This window comes from Haliotis asinina, chromosome 6 (genome assembly GCF_037392515.1).
Source record: "Haliotis asinina isolate JCU_RB_2024 chromosome 6, JCU_Hal_asi_v2, whole genome shotgun sequence".
Lineage (NCBI taxonomy): Eukaryota > Metazoa > Mollusca > Gastropoda > Lepetellida > Haliotidae > Haliotis > Haliotis asinina.
In genome coordinates, this window is record NC_090285.1 from 4269079 (window position 1) to 4291614 (window position 22536).

Here is a 22536-nt window from a genome sequence, read left to right on the forward strand (position 1 = left end):
ACCACGGGTTGGGTATTCCTTATGATGGGGGGCGACCAGTGAAAGAAGTCAGTGATGATTTACTGAAACGAGATATACTACGCCAGGACTTTGCTTTGTCGAGTAATGAATGGAGGGATGATCGTATGAACTTTAAAGGTGGGGTTGCTTTCACAGTCCAGAAAGTGGAGCAGTCAACCGCAGACGGGTGGAAAATGTTCATGCTGGACACGTCGAAAGGATTCACTCGTGCCGGGGTAGTCAGGTTGAACGACTCGATTCGAACGTACGTGTGGGCGCTGTTGGGTGCGCAGTCGATGACGCGTTCCAACATCATCGGTAAGGGAACTGCTTACGACGCTCAGAAACAGTTCGTTTCCAACGTTGATGATGCTATCAATTCTCCAGTTGATCTCCCGCGGGCCATCGACCGTTACCAAAACGTGTTAGAATACGCCAGATCGAAAGTCAATTACGTGTTCGCCGTGGGGCTGTACATGGCTCCGAGTGATATGCAACTGAGAGTAAAAAAAGTGGTGGGTTATAACAACAAAATAGTCATAGCCACGGCGGATCAAAAGTTGGGTATCAACCCCGATATTAACACCCCCTATATCCCACACATCCCACCACGTGAAACGGGTATAGTGGCGCCACCCCCGGAGTCTAAAGTTCATGTGGAGGTACCCCCTACACACCCCCATATTCAGGCCACCAATCATATTGATAATAAAACGGCCCTGGTGGTTGGTGGGGTAGCTTTGGGACTTATTTGGTTAAAGATTTCTTAGCCGCTACGTACACCAGACCCGCCACGGCGACGATGGCTGCCCACAGGTTTTGACTGAGCCACGTGGCAGTTTTAGCCAGAGCGCCCAACAACCACGAAACGATGCTACCCAGGATGCCGGGAAGGGCTTCGGCGGCTTTACCAGCTAGTTTAGCTAGGCGTTCCCCTAGTTTTTTTATCCAGTCTTTAACCCCACCACCGGGGGTTCCGCCGCCAGGTGTGGGGTGTGTGTGGGGAACTCCCACAGTACCCCCTGTCAGTGACACCACCAAGGTTGATATGATGAAACCCAATGCAGTCAGAATGCTGGCGATGGTGATCCCTTGCTCCCGGAACAATATCCGAATCCTGTCTGCTAACGTGGTGTCTCGGTGGAGGACTTGATTGATGGTTTCCCGTATACGGCTGACCTGGGATCGAAGCTTTTCTTTGAAGGAGGATGCTGTCTCCAGCCAGACCTTCTTTTCCTCTTCCAAATCATGTATTCGTTTCTCGATGGGGGCTTTCATAGACTCGTCCTCAGCTTCAACAAGTTTTTCCTTTTCATAGGCGATGTGGTCGTCTATCTCACTCATTTTGGCCGTGCTTTTCCAGAGATGACCACGAATGGTTTGCATCAACAGGTCCAACCCCTTCAGTTCCCGAAAGGTATTTTTGAGACCCAGGGAGGGCTTGTTCTCGTAGTCGGCCAACACCTTTTTAATATCATAAGTCATGTTTTGATCCGATGGGGCGTCCCTGATGCCTTCCAGACTTTGAACTAACTTCGGAGGATACTGCTTAGGTCGCGCGCCACCGTAATCTATGAAGCCTAGTTCATCGCGGACAAAGTTACTCCCATGTCGACTGCTCAGTGTTGATAAAGCAAGCGGTTTTCTCGTGCGTTTATGCACGAGATCGATCTCCGGGTGAGCCTTCAAACGCAGCGTGCCATTGCTATCGAGGGTAAACCTGGAATAGTTCCTTCCCAACGGCTTGAGTTTGGATTTATTTTCAACTGCGTTGTAATAATCGTCGATGGCGCCCTCCATGAGTGAGCCACCTTGCGAGAATGAGGTCTCCTGGTCATCATTGAATGCCTGGGCACTATCGTCCCACATATCATCCATAGGTATGTCTTCATCCATTAGTATTAAAAATATATTTCCTTTATATAACAATGTACGGCAGAAAATTAGATCCTTTCAGAAGATTGAGAGAGCCATTAGGCGCCAGAGCCGTGCGCCAGTCGGTGACCATCACCAACAATCCCAGCAAGATAGACCAGAATCAAACTCTGCTGGTTAGATTTCCAAACCTTGGTGAGAATGACCTCATTGTACCAGGCACTGTTCGACTGGCGTTCAATATCACGTTGACCTCCGACAACGACAAACGCGAGCTAGTGCGGAACGTGGGTCGAGCTATCATCAAGAAAACGACCGTCAAGATCAGCGGTAACGAGGTGCTGAGTATCGACGACAGCGACGTGTTTCACTGCTACGGGGATCTCTGGAAAAGCGAGGGAGAACGAGTCAATGATGTGTACCAGGGCATCAGCAAATCAACCCGGTCGCGCATAGGGTATGCCTTCACGCCAGACCAGCTAGACAAGCTACCGGACGGTGAAAAGGCCATCGCTCGAGCATACGGGAATCGATTCTGCGTGCCGCTCGACTTCGAGTTGCTCACGGGACACGCGCCGTTTTACCAGGCCGCGCTGGGTGATAGGCTCGAATACGAGCTCGCGTTTAACGACTATAGCAAAGTAGTGCGTACGCCGAACGGTGATGAGGCCAGTTATGCCATAGACAACATCTCTCTGGAGTTCGACATGGTCACTAGCCCGGAGCTGGCCAGGCAGGTTCGAAGCCAGTACTCTGGGAAGATGGCTATCCTGTACGATCGCGTACTGAGGCATAGATCAGTCGTGCGAGATAAGAGCAACACTGTGTGGAATATCAACCTGAACGTGCCGGCGCGATCGATGAAAGGTATCCTGGTCGTCCCCGTGGAGGATTACGAGCCATTCCGGAGGGACAGCGAGAAGTTTTTCAACCCCGAGATTGAAAAGGTGGAAGTGACCATCGAGGGCGTGCCCAACCAGCTGTTCAGTCATGGTATGAGACCACACCAGCAGTGGGATGAGATAAAAAAGCTACCAGGGACAGTGGAGGGAGCCCCACATTATATAACAAAGGACCTGGACCTAGGCTCCGTGCAGATCGTGAATACCTGACCACCAAGTACGCCCTATGGTTGGACATGCGATCCACGGATGATGATAAACTGCACGGTAGCGGGCGCCGTATAGATAACGGCAGCGAAAGGATAACCATCCAGATTACTAAGAAGGCTCAACCCGCTGGTAAGTTGAAATTATATCTGTACGTTATTATGGACGCGCAACTTAATATAGACAATGGGAGATTCGTGCAAGCCATCTACTAGTGGGGGAGACCCCCAGGGGTACCCCCAACTCCCCACTGACCCACACTGCGCCATAGTGTGCGGGCAGACTGGCTGTGGGAAGACCGTTTTCGTGTTGGATATGTTGGAGGGTTACTACAAGGATGTGTTCGATAACATCGTTATCATGTGCCCTACTCTGAGCATGAATAAAACGTACGCGCGACCTTGGGTGATGACGGACCCGGACGTACACAAAATCGACCCTGGAACACGCCTGCAGGACTGGTTGAAAGCTCTTCACGAGAAATTTAAAGGGGAACCGACGCTGTTCATACTGGACGACTGCAGCGCTAATCGCGAGATAACAAAAAAGAGAGACATGCTATCGTACCTGGCCTTCTCCGGCCGGCATGCAAATCACAGCGTCTGGGTGCTAACGCAGAAGTTCAACTCGGTGTTGAAAGACCTCAGGGAGCAGACGCGATGGGTGGCCTTATTTCACTGCAAGGACAGGGATTCGTTCGAGGAGTGTTTGAGAGAGAACGATGTGATGAGCAAATTAGAACGGGAACGGGTGAAGAAACAGCTCGCTGAAACTAAACACGCTAAGCTCGTGCTCAAGACCGACCAACCAGTAGCATATAGAGTGTGCTAAAGCTAAGCAAAGCTAAGCAAAGCTAAGCAAAGCTAAGCTAAAGCTAAGCTAAAGCTAAGCAAATGCTAAGTATAGCTATGATATTTGAAGTGTTTGTCGTGTGCAACTTAACCTTCATTTCTCTGTGTTTTGTCTGCATTGGGTATTATATAGTTAAAACTAAATCTTACTTGTTATATTATAAGATGGAGTGTGAGGAATTGCTCGAACAATTGTCTGTGTCCCCCACTGATGATAAGCGAGAGAAACTGGTGGCGTTGGCTGTTGGCGGCAAAGCCAAACATTACTTTGGAGACTACACTCCGGATAAAATCCACAAAATGTCAGCCGAAGAAATCGATAAGCTGTACGCTAGATACGAGTCCCGGCTCGGAGCAGAAATGACAAAGACAATAGGATCGGCTATGACCCAGATATACACCGGTATTGTGTCATACTTCCTTCCCATTCCACCAGAGCGCCGACTTTACCTGTGGGAAGACCTCGAGAAAGACCCTTTTATCGAACACGCCGTGAGCTCTATCAGCTGCGGGCTGTACCACAAATATGGCATGTTGTTGGCTCCAGTGACGGCGGCGATTATCACGGCAAAGCATTGTCAATTTGAGAGAAAAAATGATAATAATAGTATAGATGGATGCCAGGGAGGAGGAGGAAACCCCAGTGGTGGTACCCCCCACACCCCCAACAGTGGAGGAAACCCCCACAGTGAGGGAAGTGACCCCAACAGTAACCAGACAGAAGAATCCTAAGAGAGTAGCTGCCGGTAAAAAACGGTGGTGTAACCAACATAAAATTATTACAGTGACCAACCCCCGACTGTTGTTGGCTGTAGGCGTAACTGCTGCCTTGGCTATCTCGTGGTTATATCGTGGGGGTGTGGGGGGTACCCCCACTGAGGGAAACCCTCACCGTGAGGTGGTACCTGAGGTGGTAACCCCCACTGTCGACCCGCATATCATGTTATAATTTAAAATATTTTTATATATACATAATGTCTGAGGGGAAAACGTTCGTCAACGACGCATACCACGCCACAGTGGTCGCCAGTCTAGCCGTAGGGTACGCTCGGTTGACTAAAATGGTGCTTAAACAACCAACTATCAAGCTAGATTTCAACCTGCAGGATATGGGTATGCTCATAATGAACCTTGGTATGGCGATGGCCACAAAAGACATCCTAGTAAAACAAGGGATAATACCTGATAATATAATGAAATAAATATAGGGATGGCCACGATAGCTATGATGGTCGGTGGGGCGTTAGTGAATGCCCTGGCATTTTCCGGGAGTAATTTCCTCTTCTCGAAACTACGAGATGATCACGCGGCTGAAATACAGGAAGAAAGGAAGCGGCACGATCTCGCTACTGAGAACTTACAAAAAGCACAGGCCGAGTACGCTAAAAAACGCCTCCAGAGGATCGATTTTATTAACGAACAACTCCAGCGTGAAAACCATGCCGTTCAAACATTCAACGATGTCGATGAAGCAATGAAAGAATACTACCTACTAACTGGTAAACGATTGGAACCGCTCAATAAACCCACACTCGCTCAGTACTACACACCATCCAATGGACAAATGAATCGTGAACTGGGCTTCATAGTGTTGGGTATAGCAGCTACTGCGTTGGTTGCGAAGCAATTAAATCAAATACCTATATAAGTAAACATGAGACCCGCTCCATACCGATGCGAATACATACTTATGGGGAAGACCGAGGCCTGTGGTAGGAAATGCAGGAATCAGGGGTTCTGTTGTTTCCATATGGGAAGTCCTAACTACACGTGTTCTGTGTGTGGTATCGGGGTTAAAGGGCACTACTGTCTATGTAAAGCTCACGGAGCGAACGTAGTCAGACATCAACTCATCTACGAGAATAAAAAGGACTACATAAAAGAACGTAGGCGACTGCTCAAGATAGACTCCAAACTCAATACCAAATAAATGTTTTACTCATATACAGGAATACATGCACAAGGAACACTATATCCAACAGTGCGTGAAACAGCCACATATTTTTTATCAAGGGTTACCTCCCTTTACTGTGGCCCAATTAGACATTGGTTATGTTAGGTGTAAACACTATGACTACTGTGCGCGAGCTCAAGCGGGTCGCAAAACAGAGAGGTGTGATCGGGTATTCTAGAATGCGGAAGTCAGCATTGTTGAGATTACTAGGTTTAGAAGCCCCTCCTACGGTAAAACAATTAAAAGCTCAAGCAAAACAGCTTGGATACACGGGTTATTCAAACCTGGGGAGAGCCGGGTTAGTCGAATTGTTATCACATACCCCCGTAGCACGTCCCACTGTAAAACAACTGAAAGCCGAGGCACACGATTTGGGTTTAGGCGGGTATTCCCGTATGAGAAAACCACAGCTTGTAGAATTATTACGACAGAATAGAGCTATTGACCTACAGTTCGTGCGCACTGAGCGCGCTGTAGGCAACTATTTGAGAGGTTGTCGCATGCACGTTGATAGAAACATAGACATTACAGATATCAAGCCTCTGATAGCTGATAAGGTCAACCAGGAACTAAATAACCTAGGAAGTATCAAGTTTCAGATCACAGTGAAAATGTCGCTCGATAAGCAGGTTGGGGGCCCCACAGGGACCACTGAGTATGTTCAGCCTTACTTCCGAGGTAAACAAGAGGTCGTCACACATACAGAGGCCATTGACGCATCAATCGATACCAGTTTTCAGCAGATACGAGAATACCTAGAACGCTACACACACTTGGGGTCCGGGTGGGCTGTAGATAAAATCGATAATGTCTATCTAGACATAGCTAACTACGTACCATTCAGAGGCGGATCATACCTAGCCTTGCCCCCCTACTATAGGAACAAACATGCCATAGTAAACGTTAAGAATAGAGGAAACGATTGCCTGAGGTTAGCTATCAGGTCAGCCTTATTTCCAGCTGACACTAATCCGAACAGGTCTTCTAATTATCCTCAGGATGATGGGCTCAACTGGGATGGTATAGATGAACCCACCCCCATATCCCAGATCACTAAAGTAGAAAAACAGAATAATCTGGCTATAAATGTCTTTGGGCACGAAGGTAACACAACAATAGTACACAGGGTCAGCCCGGTGAAGGATCGCCAAGTTATCAATATATTCATGATCCAGCGAGGTGACAAGTATCACTACACATGGATAAAACACTTTAGCAGGCTGTTGTATGACCAATCGGCACACAGAGAAAAGACCCACTTCTGTGAACGATGCCTACATGGCTTCACACGAGCTGATTTATTAGAATCCCACCGGGATGATTGTCAAGGTGTGGGGCAGACGGCCATACAAGTCGACATGCCTAAGTCGACATGAAGGTGATAATATCCTAAAATTCAGTAACCACAAGAACCAAATGTCTGTGCCTTATATCATATACGCCGACTTCGAAGCCTTGGTGGTGGGGGATTCCCCCAGTGGTGCCGCCGGCGAGGCCCCCTTCACCCACAAAACACAAGAGCATAAAGCCTGTGGGTTTGGATACATTGTCGTCCGTTGTGACGGGGAAACGAAAGCTCCGGTAGTGTATAGGGGCCCTGACGCGGCTGAAAGGTTTCTAAAGTGTTTGCAGGAGGAAGAAAAAATTATTAGGAATACATTGTATAGAATCGCTCCCATGCGTATGACCCGAGTCGACAGGCTAGCTCACGCTAGTAGCACTAACTGTCACGTGTGTGACTCACCACTTAACGGTGATTCGGTGAGAGATCACTGCCACATAACTGGTAAGTATAGAGGCGCCGCTCACAGCGCGTGCAACCTCAAGCTTAAAATCAACCCTAAGACAATAAACATCCCCGTTGTCTTTCACAACTTGAGAGGGTACGACTCACACTTGATTATGCAGGCCGTCGCGAAAATCGATGGTAATATAACGTGCATCCCCAACAACATGGAGAGATACATCTCCTTCAGCTTAAACGGACTTAGGTTCATTGACTCGTTTCAGTTCCTCCTGTCGTCACTCGACAGTCTGGTCAAGGCCAACAATACATTCCCTATCACCGATCGATACACAGACGCCGAGACTAGACCCCTGCTTATGAGGAAGGGTGTGTACCCCTATGAGTACATGGATAGTTGGGTCAAGTTCACCGAGACCAGACTACCCCCTATTGACTGCTTTTATAGCAAGCTGAATGAGGCGTCCGTCTCACGAGATGATTACTCGCACGCGACTAACGTATGGAATAAACTGGGTTGTAAGAACCTGGGTGATTATCACGACCTGTACTTGAGGACAGATGTACTACTGTTAGCCGACGTGTTTGAGACGTTTAGGCGGACGTGTTTCAAGCAGTATAAACTCGACCCCGCATGGTATTACACCAGCCCAGGTCTGTCGTGGGACGCCTTGCTTAAAAAGACCGGAGTTAATTTGGAATTGCTCACAGATTACGACATGCACCTATTCATTGAGAAAGGCTTGCGAGGTGGGATTTCCATGGCATCCAAACGATACGCGAAAGCAAATAATCAATACGTGAAAGGTTACGATCCTAACAAGCCAACCAATCACATTCTCTACCTCGACGCAAACAACCTGTACGGCTGGGCCATGAGCCAGTATCTACCTACAGGGGGATTCGAATGGGTACCCCACGTTGATGTTATGGGGGTTGCACCAGATTCGAACAAAGGTTATATCCTCGAGGTTGACTTAGAGTATACCAAGGAATTACACACATCGCACAACAGCTACCCCCTGGCCCCCGAACGTATGAGGGTTAACCCAGATTGGATGTCTGAGTACCAACATAACTTGTTAGGTGGGCATGTGACAGACGTTGAAAAACTCGTTCCTAACTTAATGAATAAGACCAAGTACATCGTTCACTATCGCAACCTACAGCTGTACCTGTCGTTGGGTATGAGGCTGACCAAAATACACAGGGTGCTCATGTTCGACCAGAGCCCATGGATGGAGCCCTACATCAGAATGAACACAGACCTACGAAAAAAAGCCACCAGTGATTTTGAGAAAAATCTCTACAAGCTCATGAACAACTCGGTGTTTGGTAAGACTATGGAGAACCTGAGGAAACGCGTGACCGTGAAGCTGGTTCGGTCGAGTGAGGAAGACAAGCTCAGGAGATTGATAGCCAGTCCGGCATTCAACCGTAGTAAGATATTCACAGACAACCTGGTTGCCCTACACATGAAGAAAAGCCACATAAAATTCAACCGGCCTGTTTACGTGGGGATGAGCATCCTCGATTTATCCAAACACCTGATGTACGACTTTTACTACAACGAGCTCAAGAAACAGTACGGTGACAGGTGTGAAGTGCTGTACACTGACACGGATTCCCTGCTGATGGAGATTCGAACCGAGGACGTGTACGAGGACATGAAAAAACACCTCGATTTATACGACACCAGCGACTACCCTAAGACCCATGCCATACACAGTACGGTAAATAAAAAGGTCCTAGGTAAGATGAAGGACGAGTGTGCTGGCACGCCTATAGCCGAGTACATAGGTTTGAGACCTAAGATGTACTCCATACTGAAAGCCGACAATAGTGAGATCCGGAAGGCTAAGGGGGTTAAGAAGTATGTGGTGAAACAACACATCAAACACGCCAGATTCAAGGAAGCCCTGTTCAAGACCCGTACCTTTAGGCATAAAATGAACACACTTAGAAGTGATGGACATAAGATATACGGACTGACTATAAACAAGACGTCCCTGTCGCCTATGGACACGAAACGTTGGATAGCTATTGATGGGATAAACACATACGCGTATGGACATGAAAAAATTTGAAGCTATTTACTACAGCCCGCGTGGGTACTGGAAAGGAGCTAGCGCAGTAGATAAGCTAGCTAAAATAGCGCGAGTACCCCCGGAGGAAGCCAAAGCGTGGCTTGAAAAACAAGCCCTGTGGCAGATCTATTTGCCGGCACCACGCTACGTGCCTAGAAGGAGGTTCGGTATGAACATACCTAATAGCGTTCACCAGGCAGACCTACTGTTCCTACCCCACGACAAGAGGTACAAGTATGCCTTAACCGTAGTGGACGTAGCCAGTCGTTACAAGGAAGCCGAACCCTTGACCACGAAAGATTCGGCCCAGGTAGCCAGAGGATTCGAACGCATATACAAACGCAGTCCGCTGACGTGGCCAACAGAGCTGCAAGTTGACCCCGGACGGGAGTTCATGGGTGCCGTGTCACAACTGCTAGCCAAACACGATACAAAGGTCAGGCGTGGCACGGCCGGAGCCCATCGCAGCCAAGCCATAGTTGAGAGATTTAATAGGACTTTGGCTGAGCGCTTGTTCGGCCATCAGTATGCTAGGGAGATGGTCACCCCTGGAAAACGATCGACTGAATGGGTCACGAGGTTACCCAAGGTGGTGTCGGCAATCAACCATGAAGTCACCCGTCTCACCGGTAAGAAACCGGCAGACGCTATCAAACTAAAATCAATAGTTGCAGAGTCGGCCGCTCCATTGCGTGGGAAGGAGAAACAGATACCAGATAGGGCCCTAGTGAGGTATCTATACCAGCCGGGGGAACACGAGGGTGATAGCCGTAAGCGAGCCACCGATCCTATATGGTCAGTCAAAACTTACAACATAGATAAAGTGGATATGAAAGCCGACGAACCTAACTTGTACTACTTGAGGGATGGGCCGGGTAGGGGGTTTGTAAGAGAAGAATTATTGATCGTACCGTACGGCACAGTGTTACCTCCAACACACGTTAAGTAGTAGGGGTAATAGTAGCAAGAGCTAAGGGCCCAACCAAAGCCTTATTTAGTAAATAAGGCTTTGTAGAGACTTTTCTTGAAAGTGTTTTAAAACCCCCATTGTATATACTACTTCATGGCTGGGGACACTAGAAATGAGTTTCACACATTGTACCCAAATGAAGTGAAGCAAGTCTGAGACATTTACTATCAAGCTATATCAGTATCATAACAATATGTTAGATATCAAGATGTACTAATGCCAGGATGGAAAAGAATACACTTCAATATCACAATGGCTGTAACAGACTGAACCTGCCCAAACAGACTCATTCAAGCCAAACTCACCAGAATAGCCATCCAGTTCATCTCAATACATTTGGCAACGGACTCCAGTGGCTCCAGGTGATGGTGCAACACCTGTAGCGCCACCTGTCTGCTTGACGTGGGGTCACATGCTGACCTTGTCAGGAAGGCGTGGCCTATCTGGGCGTGGCCTACACCAACACCCATGTAGCGGGAACCACCATACACTTCCTTCATGTTCAGGCCTGAGAAGTGGGTGCTGTACACTTCCGACACCTGGTGTCAAACATCAATGTATATTGTCATCACCACACTTCCAACAAGTTATCTAAACAACACACAATGTCCTCAGTGAGTGAATGATTAAGATTTACACTACCTTCAGCAATAGTTCTGCAATATTTCAGTAATATTTCAGCAATACGACATCAGAAATGGCCTTCACACATATTACCCATATGGACTGAGTTGAGTTGGACTCAACGTCACATCACCATTGTTCCAGCCATGTAACGACAAGAACAAACCTGCATTCATAAATATTTTGAGATATAGACATATGGGGAATCAAACCCTTGTCTTTGATGTGATGAACCAGTGTTTTAACCACAATGCTACCCTACAATATCATTAGACACCATCCCACTTACCATAGAGCATCACCTAATTTAAGCATTTGTCTATATGCAAGTTTACAGCATGAAGCATTTCCCAAATACAGATGGAGTGGGGTGTATGGGTATGCAAGTTCCCCCAACACTTCTTCCCAAATATAAACAAATCTGTCACATTTAATAAGAAAATAAATACGAACTAACTCATGTATTCCTTTGTATTTTTAATGCACTCTCTTCCTAAAACTGCATCCACACTTAGTATCTGTTTAGTCTATTCCTATTGTGGAAGGAAATAAACACATTTGTCAATAAGGGATTATGTTATTACCTAGAAAGTAATAGAAATACCACCCTGCAATGATATATGACCAGCAACACAAGTTTATCAAGAGGACTGTCAATGCTTACTGATATTTTATGCATGCTTCAAACACTTTGCAATTCCTTCATTCAAAAGTTCCATGCGGTAAAAGTAATTGTAAGTTATTTCAAACCAAAGAGAAAACAAAAAGATCATGAGGAAATTGTGACACAGGAGTACCTGACTGGAAGTCTGACATCAAGCCTGGTACAGACAAGCTATGACAGTGTTAGACCACAGGACTTCCTTCCACAATTTCCTGGTCAACCTTGCATCCAAAATCCAAGATATCATGTTCGTATCTAAACTCTGATTTTCAGTTGTAAAGAAAAATTAGACATTACATGTCATCACTAAAAGCCAATCTCAGACTAGTATACTCAGTTACTGAAAATTAAAAGGGGAAGGAAGTTTGTTTCATTTTGTTTAAGAATATTCAAAACCAGAGAAATAAGTGTTCATCCCTCCAGTGTAAATAAGCTGATCCTAGTGAGTTTTCTCCAACCAGTTGCTTACCTTTGCCTTGTCTGCCAGTGTCCTCATCCGATCAGTGTAGACCAGCCTCACATACTCTCCTGGGTTGAAATCTCCGGGCACCTGATTGGCCAGCAGCAGCTCACACCAGCGGAACAAGTCCCGCAGGTTGAACTCCCATGGTCCTCCACGGTGTCCCCACAAACCTTGCTTCATCGTTTGGTTGTGGAGCTGGAATCAGATCACATTAAATAGATATCTGAACAATAATGTCCACAGAGAAATAAACTGAATTAGCAAGATTAAAGGCAATAATTTAAATACAAAGTGACCCAGCTGACCTACAGCCTGAACATGATATTTCTGTATCATATCACTAATGGAATAAATGTGACGCACTTAAGGAAATGGCAAAAAGTTCACCATCTATTCAAGTTAACAGATTATCACGACCAAGAGAGTTCAATATTCATAAAAACAGGCTTATAATTCTGAGGCTTGCCAATATATTTGAGACATGAAAGTGAGTCTCCGTTTGTCATTCCAAATCACTCTTCCAACTTTCAGCATGTTAACATTAATAACTAGCGTGAAACATTACAGCTAACCAGTCCTTGTAACCAGTAACTACTGATGTCATTTCATTGTGAAGTCATTGTGAAGCCGAATTTCATTTGACTGGATTGTGGTAATTCCAGTCATAAAGTTGATCAAATGAACCATTTCAGTATCTAATTATTGGGCACTACTAAGCAGGCATCGAAGTCATCCCCAGGGAATATTCAAACTTAGTATCATAAAGAAATGCATTTAGTGTTGGCACATTCGTTTAACAACATTTGTTGGCAAACCTTTAGAACCCAGCACCACAAAATTCATAAAAGCTTGTGACACAATTTGTGGGTGAGGTGGGGAGAGAGGTAAATCAGCAGCACCAACATCATGCTTCAACTTACATCCATGTTGAAGTCTACCATGGCTGCCAACATCTCCTCCTGTATGACGGGGAACATGGATGTAGCAATAAACAACAGATCTCCTCTAGACAGTGGCTGTATGTACACCTGTAACATACACCGCACAACCAGATATATACCTGTAACATACACCACACAACCAGACATACACCTGTAACATACACCACACAACCAGATATATACCTGTAACATACACCGCACAACCAGATATATACCTGTTACATACACCATACAACCAGACATATACCTGTAACATACACCGCACAACCAGATATATACCTGTTACATACACCACACAACCAGACATATACCTGTAACATACACCGCACAACCAGATATATACCTGTAACATACACCGCACAACCAGGTATATACCTGTTACATACACCACACAACCAGACATATACCTGTAACATACACCGCACAACCAGATATATACCTGTTACATACACCACACAACCAGACATATACCTGTTACATACACCGCACAACCAGATATATACCTGTAACATACACCGCACAACCAGATATATACCTGTTACATACACCACACAACCAGACATATACCTGTAACATACACCGCACAACCAGATATATACCTGTTACATACACCACACAACCAGACATATACCTGTAACATACACCGCACAACCAGACATATACCTGTAACATACACCGCACAACCAGGTATATACCTGTTACATACACCACACAACCAGACATATACCTGTAACATACACCGCACAACCAGATATATACCTGTTACATACACCACACAACCAGACATATACCTGTTACATACACCGCACAACCAGATATATACCTGTAACATACACCGCACAACCAGATATATACCTGTTACATACACCACACAACCAGACATATACCTGTTACATACACCACACAACCAGATATATACCTGTAACATACACCACACAACCAGGCATATACCTGTTACATACACCGCACAACTAGACATATACCTGTAACATACACCACACAACCAGATCTATACCTGTTACATACACCACACAACCAGACATATACCTGTAACATACACCACACAACCAGACATATACCTGTTACATACACCGCACAACCAGACATATACCTGCTACATACACCGCACAACCAGATATATACCTGTAACATACACCGCACAACCAGATATATACCTGTTATATACAACACACAACCAGACATATACCTGTAACATACACCGCACAACCAGATATATACCTGTTACATACACCCCACAACCAGACATATACCTGTAACATACACCGCACAACCAGATATATACCTGTAACATACACCGCACAACCAGATATATACCTGTTACATACACCACACAACCAGACATATACCTGTAACATACACCACACAACCAGATATATACCTGTAACATACACCACACAACCAGGCATATACCTGTTACATACACCGCACAACTAGACATATACCTGTAACATACACCACACAACCAGATCTATACCTGTTACATACACCACACAACCAGGCATATACCTGTTACATACACCGCACAACTAGACATATACCTGTAACATACACCACACAACCAGATCTATACCTGTTACATACACCACACAACCAGACATATACCTGTAACATACATCGCACAACCAGACATATACCTGTAACATACACCACACAACCAGATCTATACCTGTTACATACACCACACAACCAGACATATACCTGTAACATACACCACACAACCAGATATATACCTGTAACATACACCACACAACCAGACATAATCTGTTACAGACAATAAAATGCAATAACCAGAATTTCCAAATCCAACTCGCCTGAAGTGCTGAGCAAGCATGAAAATAATCAGTTGTACTAACTTTGAAACATAAATCTTATATTGACTGCTCTGAAAATAAGTTTTAACTACGCAGCTCATAATGCTTTTATTTCATCTTTTCTCAGATTTTCCAAGGCATGTTGAAAATCAGACTGGGCAAATAGAATATTTACATTTACTTGCCCTTGCACCCTTGAGCGAGTAGAATGTTTTTATGAACAAATACATAGTCTCTTATCTGTGACAGACAGCTTTATTATGGGTGGAAACAAAGACATAAACTGTCACAAGAAGTTAAAACACAGACATCATCTGACTGAAAACACTCACCTGAGTGAATCTGTTGAGGAATGAGCGAGGCAGTCCCTTCCGTCCTCCACCCTGGCTGAGTGGGTTCTGACAGGCAAACAGTCGTGTCTGCTCATGTTGAATGGTGAAAGTCTTGCCGAGTTCTGGAATGAACACCTCGGCTCTATGGTCCAGACAGGCATTCAGGCCCTCCAACACGGACTGGGAGGCCAGATTCAACTGAAACAGCCAATGGCAACCTCAAATCTTTGTTTGCCTAAAATGCCTACCGGTAAACTCGAAGTCACTTCCTTAATTCAAACAGGTAATTGTGAGATGATATCTCTTAATATGTGTACAAAAGTCACCAGCAAGAACATTTTTTAGGCACAGTGAGTGAATATCTTCACATCAGGATCAACCAAAAATAGTCACAGACGATGTTAGGACCAGTTGTAGATAAAAGATATAAGCAAACAAACAACACTCACCTCGTCCAGCACGACCCAATTGCCGGCCTTCAGTGCCTGCAGCAGGGGGCCATCCCGCCATGCAAATCTCCCTCCTTCTGCACCCTCCACTGGCAGGTCAGCACCGAACAAGTCCGTCACATCCTGCAACATCAGTTGTCCATACTGGTCTTGGGGTATCAACAGACAGTGATCAGGAAAAAGATTACCATTTTTTAGCTTGATGTTTTGCAGAAACACTCCTGGCTGCTTATGAGGCAGATTACTGGGATGTGGAGACACGAAAACTTTGTTCTACGTAATATATGTGCTTTTCTACAATAACTGTTGCCCCACTGTCCAGGTCCTGTATGATGTCACACAGAAACTCACCGTCTGCTCAGACAGATTGATGCGTACAAGTTCCCGCCCTGCTGACCGAGCTATTGCAGTGACAAGACTCGTCTTCCCAACCCCTGGTGAGCCCTCTAGAAGCAGCGGTCGTGACAGCTGCAGTGCACGCAACACCCGCTGTGCATTCATACATGTGGTCGGTGCCTGCAGGGCATATTTGGTGCTGAACTTAGGGTGAAGGTCACCTGACAGAAAACACAAGCATTATGGGATTACTGAACTACTGATATTACTGTTGTATAATCAAGAGACGTCTTACAATTCACGAGACTTATCTATGTATGTGCCTCAATATCAGATAGATTATAGAATAATTCAGTAAAATGTTAACAAGAAGTGATGTAAATACCTCTCGGAATGCAGAAGGGAGGTATGGAGAAGACTTCATCTGTGCTGATGACAACCATCTTCCCTGCAGCCTCTTTCTGGAGACACAGTTGCAAGTCGGCCATGTTGTAGTCATGACTCCCAAAAGAACTGACCTGCTTGACCAGATACTGAAGGCAAGTGTCTCGGGCTACATCTACGCTGAAGTCAGCCCTTTGACTCGACGTATCTACGGTGGCAAGAAGCAACTATCAAACACCAGTGAAAATGGTCATGGAACAGCACCCAAAGTTCATATAAATTGAGTTCATAATATATGTAAAACATAAAGGACTGCAGGAAGCTAGTTATCAGGCATGAAGAGCGATTCAGTATGTTTGAGACAAGCATGTCAACTTGAAACGTCAAGCTTACCACTTCCTAGACTGTCCAGAAAAACAAGACAAGCTCCATGGATGTATGCCCTCACAGGGTCAAGGTTGTTGTCTGTGGTTTCCATGGAAACATCCCCGAAATCAGGTATAGCACAGGTGTTGATGAAGTTGACCCAAGACAGGATGTCTCGGATACTCACTGTGCACCTGGTGGGAAGGTGCATGAAGACGTCAGATGGACATAACACATAACACCAACAGAGAGTCATGGAGACATTATTCAACACAAACATAACCTGCAACACTCTTTACCAGTGTATGTGATGTGGACCTTTTGCACGATGCAAGGCAAAACTGGCTAGATTTAGCAACCATGGACACACACATATCTGTGTTCTAAGGTCATTAAGTCCTCATCAGCACTCATATTTCCATTCTCTAGTTTCTACACTGAGTGGTACAGATACTGACTGGTAAAGTATAACTCCTACCAGAAAATTTGTGGGTCAACGGTCCTGTGTTCCACAGACATTGCAAGGATTTCCAGTAAGAAATGAGCATCAAATAGTCTAAATTGAATCTGTTTAAAAAACTGGCACATCTTTTTCCATAATGTTGTACTGGAGTACTACTTCCAAAAATGTCCTTAGCAGGGGTTAAAAAATCCCATCACCTGACACCCAGGACAAGTCAGTTTTCATTTCAGGCAATCAAATAATGGTATCTTGCTTATCCATGGACTACTACTAGTACTAGATAATTTCTACTTATGGTTTTAAACTGCAAATACACATGGATTTCATTTTATATCTGCTCATAACGTAGCTATTACATTTCGCAATAACAGTAATTTATAGCTAGCGTTTCTTTTTAAATTTATCACTCTTCGATAAATAGTCCAGTAAACATTAACATCAAACACTGTGTCATATAATCAGGGCAAGTGGAAACTTAGTCAGGACAAGTTGCTTCCTTGAAGTCACTTGCTCTGTGGCAAGTCGCTTGTAAAAAAAAATGTTGAATCCCTGCCTAAGTTTGACAATCAATAAATATTCCATATTAATTTTACACCAAACACAACACAGGGTAATCAAGGATCCAACACTGACATAATCACTGCCTGGTGACACTTGTGTACATCAGTATATCTTCACTCATCAGCTAAATACAGTTAGTTTGAGGTTAGTCATGCCCCCTATGGGACTGGGACGTCATAACATTTTGTGAAGGACAATGTTGCCATTGCATTGCTGTGATATCTCCCAGTTGGGAATGATAGATGTCGTAAATGGTATAAAATCTTTCAACTGAGATATTTCTCTTCAAGATCATATACTGCCATCTAAGCAAACTATATATACACTTAAACAGTGGTGCTTACTTTTTTCCAACTTCATTATTTGAGAACCACTGAATGAAATCTAATATGGCGGCTCCAAACCCAGTGGAGCCATCCTGCTGGTTGCCCAGTACAAGGCCATCACGGATGTTGTGTTCGATGATCTCCTTAAGGTCATCCCGCTGACATGATGGTGGACACCAGATCTCAGTGAACCTGTTCCGCAGTGCTGGAGACAGCTGGAACATGCCAGGGTCATCCAAGGTGAAGAAACAATAGATTGCCCAGTAGTGTTTGTTAGGGCACATGTATTTTGTTGTTAATTCTTTGACAGGTATTTAAAAGCTGGAAGAACATTAGGAGATGGAATTCAAAGTGGATGAACTTCACCAAATGCAACAAATGAAGTGGCCAGATCTGTTGTTACAAGCAATAAAGGAATTGTCCACAGAAAGGTTCATGTATTCACTTGCCAAGATGATTAAAACACAAATACTTGAGATTTCTCTGAACATCACATCCTTCAGCAAATTTCCATATATGCAATAACTGGATCTACACCAGCAGTATGTTACAGTAAAGATGAGGCATGTGGTATAATGGAACAATACACTAACACATCATCACTGTCCATGCTTCAGTCACAGTGACACTAATTAAATCTGTATCACTGTAGTCAAAAATCACTTCCATTCAGTCATGTCAATATTGTAATATATTTTACTTTACTGCACTTGTGATTCGATTCAAACATTATAATCATGCTGCCAAAATCCTATGGTTGACATTTCAATGTATACTCATAGAAACAAATAAGTGAACACATGAAAGTACAAGTGTTCCTTTATATACACACCTTGTAGAGATACCTGGAAAAGAATACATGAACACTTGTACTTGTGTTCCCTTACTTGTTTTCATGAGTATATAAACAATTTTCCCTCACCTCCTTCTTGCCGAAATCCCCGCCAGGATTCATGGTTGCGAACATCTGGAATCCTGCTACAGCCTTGACCAGCTCCACCTCGTTGCCACTCCCGTCTCCGCCACCCTTCTCTGCCAGCAGCAGCGTCTGCTCTGGTTCCAACACACTGTTGAGCCGCTCCAGCACAGAGTCGTCTGCCAGGGAAATCTCGTCAATGAGGAACATGCTGCCCTCCTTCATTGCCATTACCAGTGGACCATCCAACCACTCAAAAAGCTTCACCTGCTTTGGGTCATCCTGGAGTACAAACGAGATGTGTCAGACTAGCATGGGAAATGAAGATGGCAATGATAAGACTACCTTCATAAAAATGTCATTTTTATGATAAAATTGATATTTTATACTTATCCTGACTCTTGCTTTATTGCTTAGTTCAAATCCCCTAGAAGCGAACATACAATCACTCACGTTGAGCCACCTCCTTTTTCCCACCAAAAGTGCCCACGTATACGTGACTGTACACATGTCAAACCCCACTCTCTCCGACAATATGCTTTCACACAGGCCTACAAGGAAGCCTGAGTTGGAATGGTTGGGAGGGCTTTATCTTAGGAGTAAGGATATGTATAAAATATCGATTTTATCATAAAACTTAACTATTTTTGCTTATCCTGACTAATGCTTTATAGCTCATCTCCCCTTACTTCCGAACAGTTAGTGGAAACTTGAATAGTTTCAAATTCCCTAGAAGCGAACATACAATCACTCACTTTCAGCCACCTCCCTTTTCCCGCCAAAAGTGTCCATGTGACTGTACACATGTCAAACCTTACTCTCTCTGACAAAATGCTTCCACACAGGTCTGCAGGCAAGCCTGAGCGGTGAGAGGAGATGGTTGGGACGGCTTCATCTCGTGAGTCAGGATAAGTATAAAATATCAATTTTATCATAAAAATTACGTATTTTTCCCTATCCTGACTCCTACTTTATTGATCACCAAATCCAAAGGAAAAGGTGGCAGGTCAACCATCGCTGCGATTCCCTGTTAGATCATACTCAGATTCATGTTCGCTTTTATACATCCCCTGGGAATTCTCCTGTGGCCGCATACTGGATTTCCACCTTCTTATACTAGGTATGAGAAGTAATCTTTACAGATTATGTGGACACCTCATCTAGATATCTGGAACAACCCTTATGTTAAGGTAAGGACTGTTACCAAAACTGGTGTCCCGACCCATATGTTAAGGTAAGGACTGTTACCAAAACTGGTGTCCTGACCCATATGTTAAGGTAAGGACTGTTACCAAAACTGGTGTCCCGACCCATATGTTAAATCAAGGACTTTACCAAAACTGGTGTCCTGACCCATATGTTAAGGCGAGGACTTTACCAAAACTGGTGTCCTGACCCATATGTTAAGGTAAGGACTGTTACCAAAACTGGTGTCCTGACCCATATGTTAAGGTAAGGACTGTCACCAAAACTGGTGTCCCGACCCATATGTTAAGGTAAGGACTGTCACCAAAACTGGTGTCCCGACCCATATGTTAAGGTAAGGACTGTCACCAAAACTGGTGTCCCAACCCATATGTTAAGGTAAGGACTGTCACCAAAACTGGTGTCCTGACCCATATGTTAAGGTAAGGACTGTCACCAAAACTGGTGTCCTGACCCATATGTTAAGGTAAGGACTGTCACCAAAACTGGTGTCCTGACCCATATGTTAAGGTAAGGACTGTTACCAAAACGGGTGTCCCGACCCATATGTTAAATCAAGGACTTTACCAAAACGGGTGTCCCGACCCATATGTTAAATCAAGGACTTTACCAAAACGGGTGTCCCGACCCATATGTTAAATCAAGGACTTTACCAAAACGGGTGTCCCGACCCATATGTTAAATCAAGGACTTTACCAAAACGGGTGTCCCGACCCATATGTTAAATCAAGGACTTTACCAAAACAGGTGTCCCGACCCATATGTTAAATCAAGGACTTTACCAAAACGGGTGTCCCGACCCATATGTTAAATCAAGGACTTTACCAAAACTGGTGTCCTGACCCATATGTTAAGGCGAGGACTTTACCAAAACTGGTGTCCTGAACCATATGTTAAGGCGAGGACTTTACCAAAACTGAGTCTTAGTTCACTCAAAGAGTCTATGAGACAAGGTGGTATTTTCTTTGATGACGATTTGCCATTGCGAATTGCTGCGCTACCACTAGAGGTCCAGACTGATGTATACTGGATACGTCTTTCATAGCTATATCTCATAGACAGTGGTTAGTAAAGACTGTGCCTGATCTCCAAAAACAGCCTTCCGTAACTGACGACATAAAGCAGTTCCCACAGAGGGCAAGTGTCGAGGCCACTGCTCTTACTTTAAGAGGGTTTGAAGCTCTTGAAGCCTCTAACCCAGCTGCTTTATATGCTCTTAGGGTCACTGCTCTGATCCAAAAGGAGACAATTGTCCGTAAGTCTTATACAGACGATGCGGGAAACAAAGGGATAAACAGACACTTGAACTTCCTTCTTTTCGCAGCACTTCTTTGTAAGTAGATCTTCAAAGTCCTCTGAGTCATTTGGACCCAGGATATTCAATAGAGCTGGAACATAAAACTGACAATATGGTTGTCACAGCAATTGATCTCACCTAAGTCCTAGGTGGACTGCAGCGTGGTTACCAGCTTCAAATCTTGTACGGACGAAATCTAATGCATGGATTTGGGACATTCTGGCTGCAGCTGCTGGCAGGAGGGCAGAAATATCATTTTCTGAGAGAGCAACTCAAAAGATGTCTCCATCAGAGGCTCATAATCATCACTGATGAGGTGCTGCAATACTACATTAACATCCCATGCAGGTGCTTGGAACTTCTGCTGTGGAGCTTAAAGGATCTCAATAAAGCAACTAATTCTAGAACCTTCACCAACTCCTGTCTTTCATATTGATGACTGGGCTGATTGCTGCTTTATTTAGAGTGTGGATCCTTTCAAGCATCTGGTAGACCTCAAATAATATAAGTCCGCCACTGCTGGGGTGAGTTGCTGTTCTGGGCTGTAACCCCTCTACAAGTAGCATACTGGTTGAAACATCTCCACTTGTAGTCAAACAGGTTATGTGTAGATTGATGTAAAACCAATGTTACTGCTTTTTCTACCCTGGTGGAGTACCCTTTTCTCTGTAAACAGGACAAAATGTGTTCCGTAAGTGTAAGTGAAACACTTCTGGGTGTGAGGATGGATGAGAAGGTTCGGCCCATCTAGGAGGTGCAACATGGGTTCGTTGTGTTTCTCTCTGA

General features: G+C 44.7%; 1 protein-coding gene across 1 annotated transcript in view; it reads right to left on the minus strand.

The window, feature by feature from the left end:
* Positions 1-22536, minus strand: part of LOC137286150 (midasin-like) — a 130130-nt gene that overhangs the window by 83853 nt on the left and 23741 nt on the right. Inside the window, exons 29-38 of the mRNA XM_067817826.1 lie at positions 19254-19529; positions 18350-18546; positions 17009-17175; positions 16617-16823; positions 16247-16452; positions 15896-16018; positions 15447-15644; positions 13262-13369; positions 12348-12536; positions 10896-11129 (exon numbers count right to left, since the gene is read on the minus strand). Of these exons, the coding sequence (XP_067673927.1) occupies positions 10896-11129; positions 12348-12536; positions 13262-13369; positions 15447-15644; positions 15896-16018; positions 16247-16452; positions 16617-16823; positions 17009-17175; positions 18350-18546; positions 19254-19529 (1905 nt within the window). The remainder of the gene's footprint in view (positions 1-10895; positions 11130-12347; positions 12537-13261; positions 13370-15446; positions 15645-15895; positions 16019-16246; positions 16453-16616; positions 16824-17008; positions 17176-18349; positions 18547-19253; positions 19530-22536) is intronic.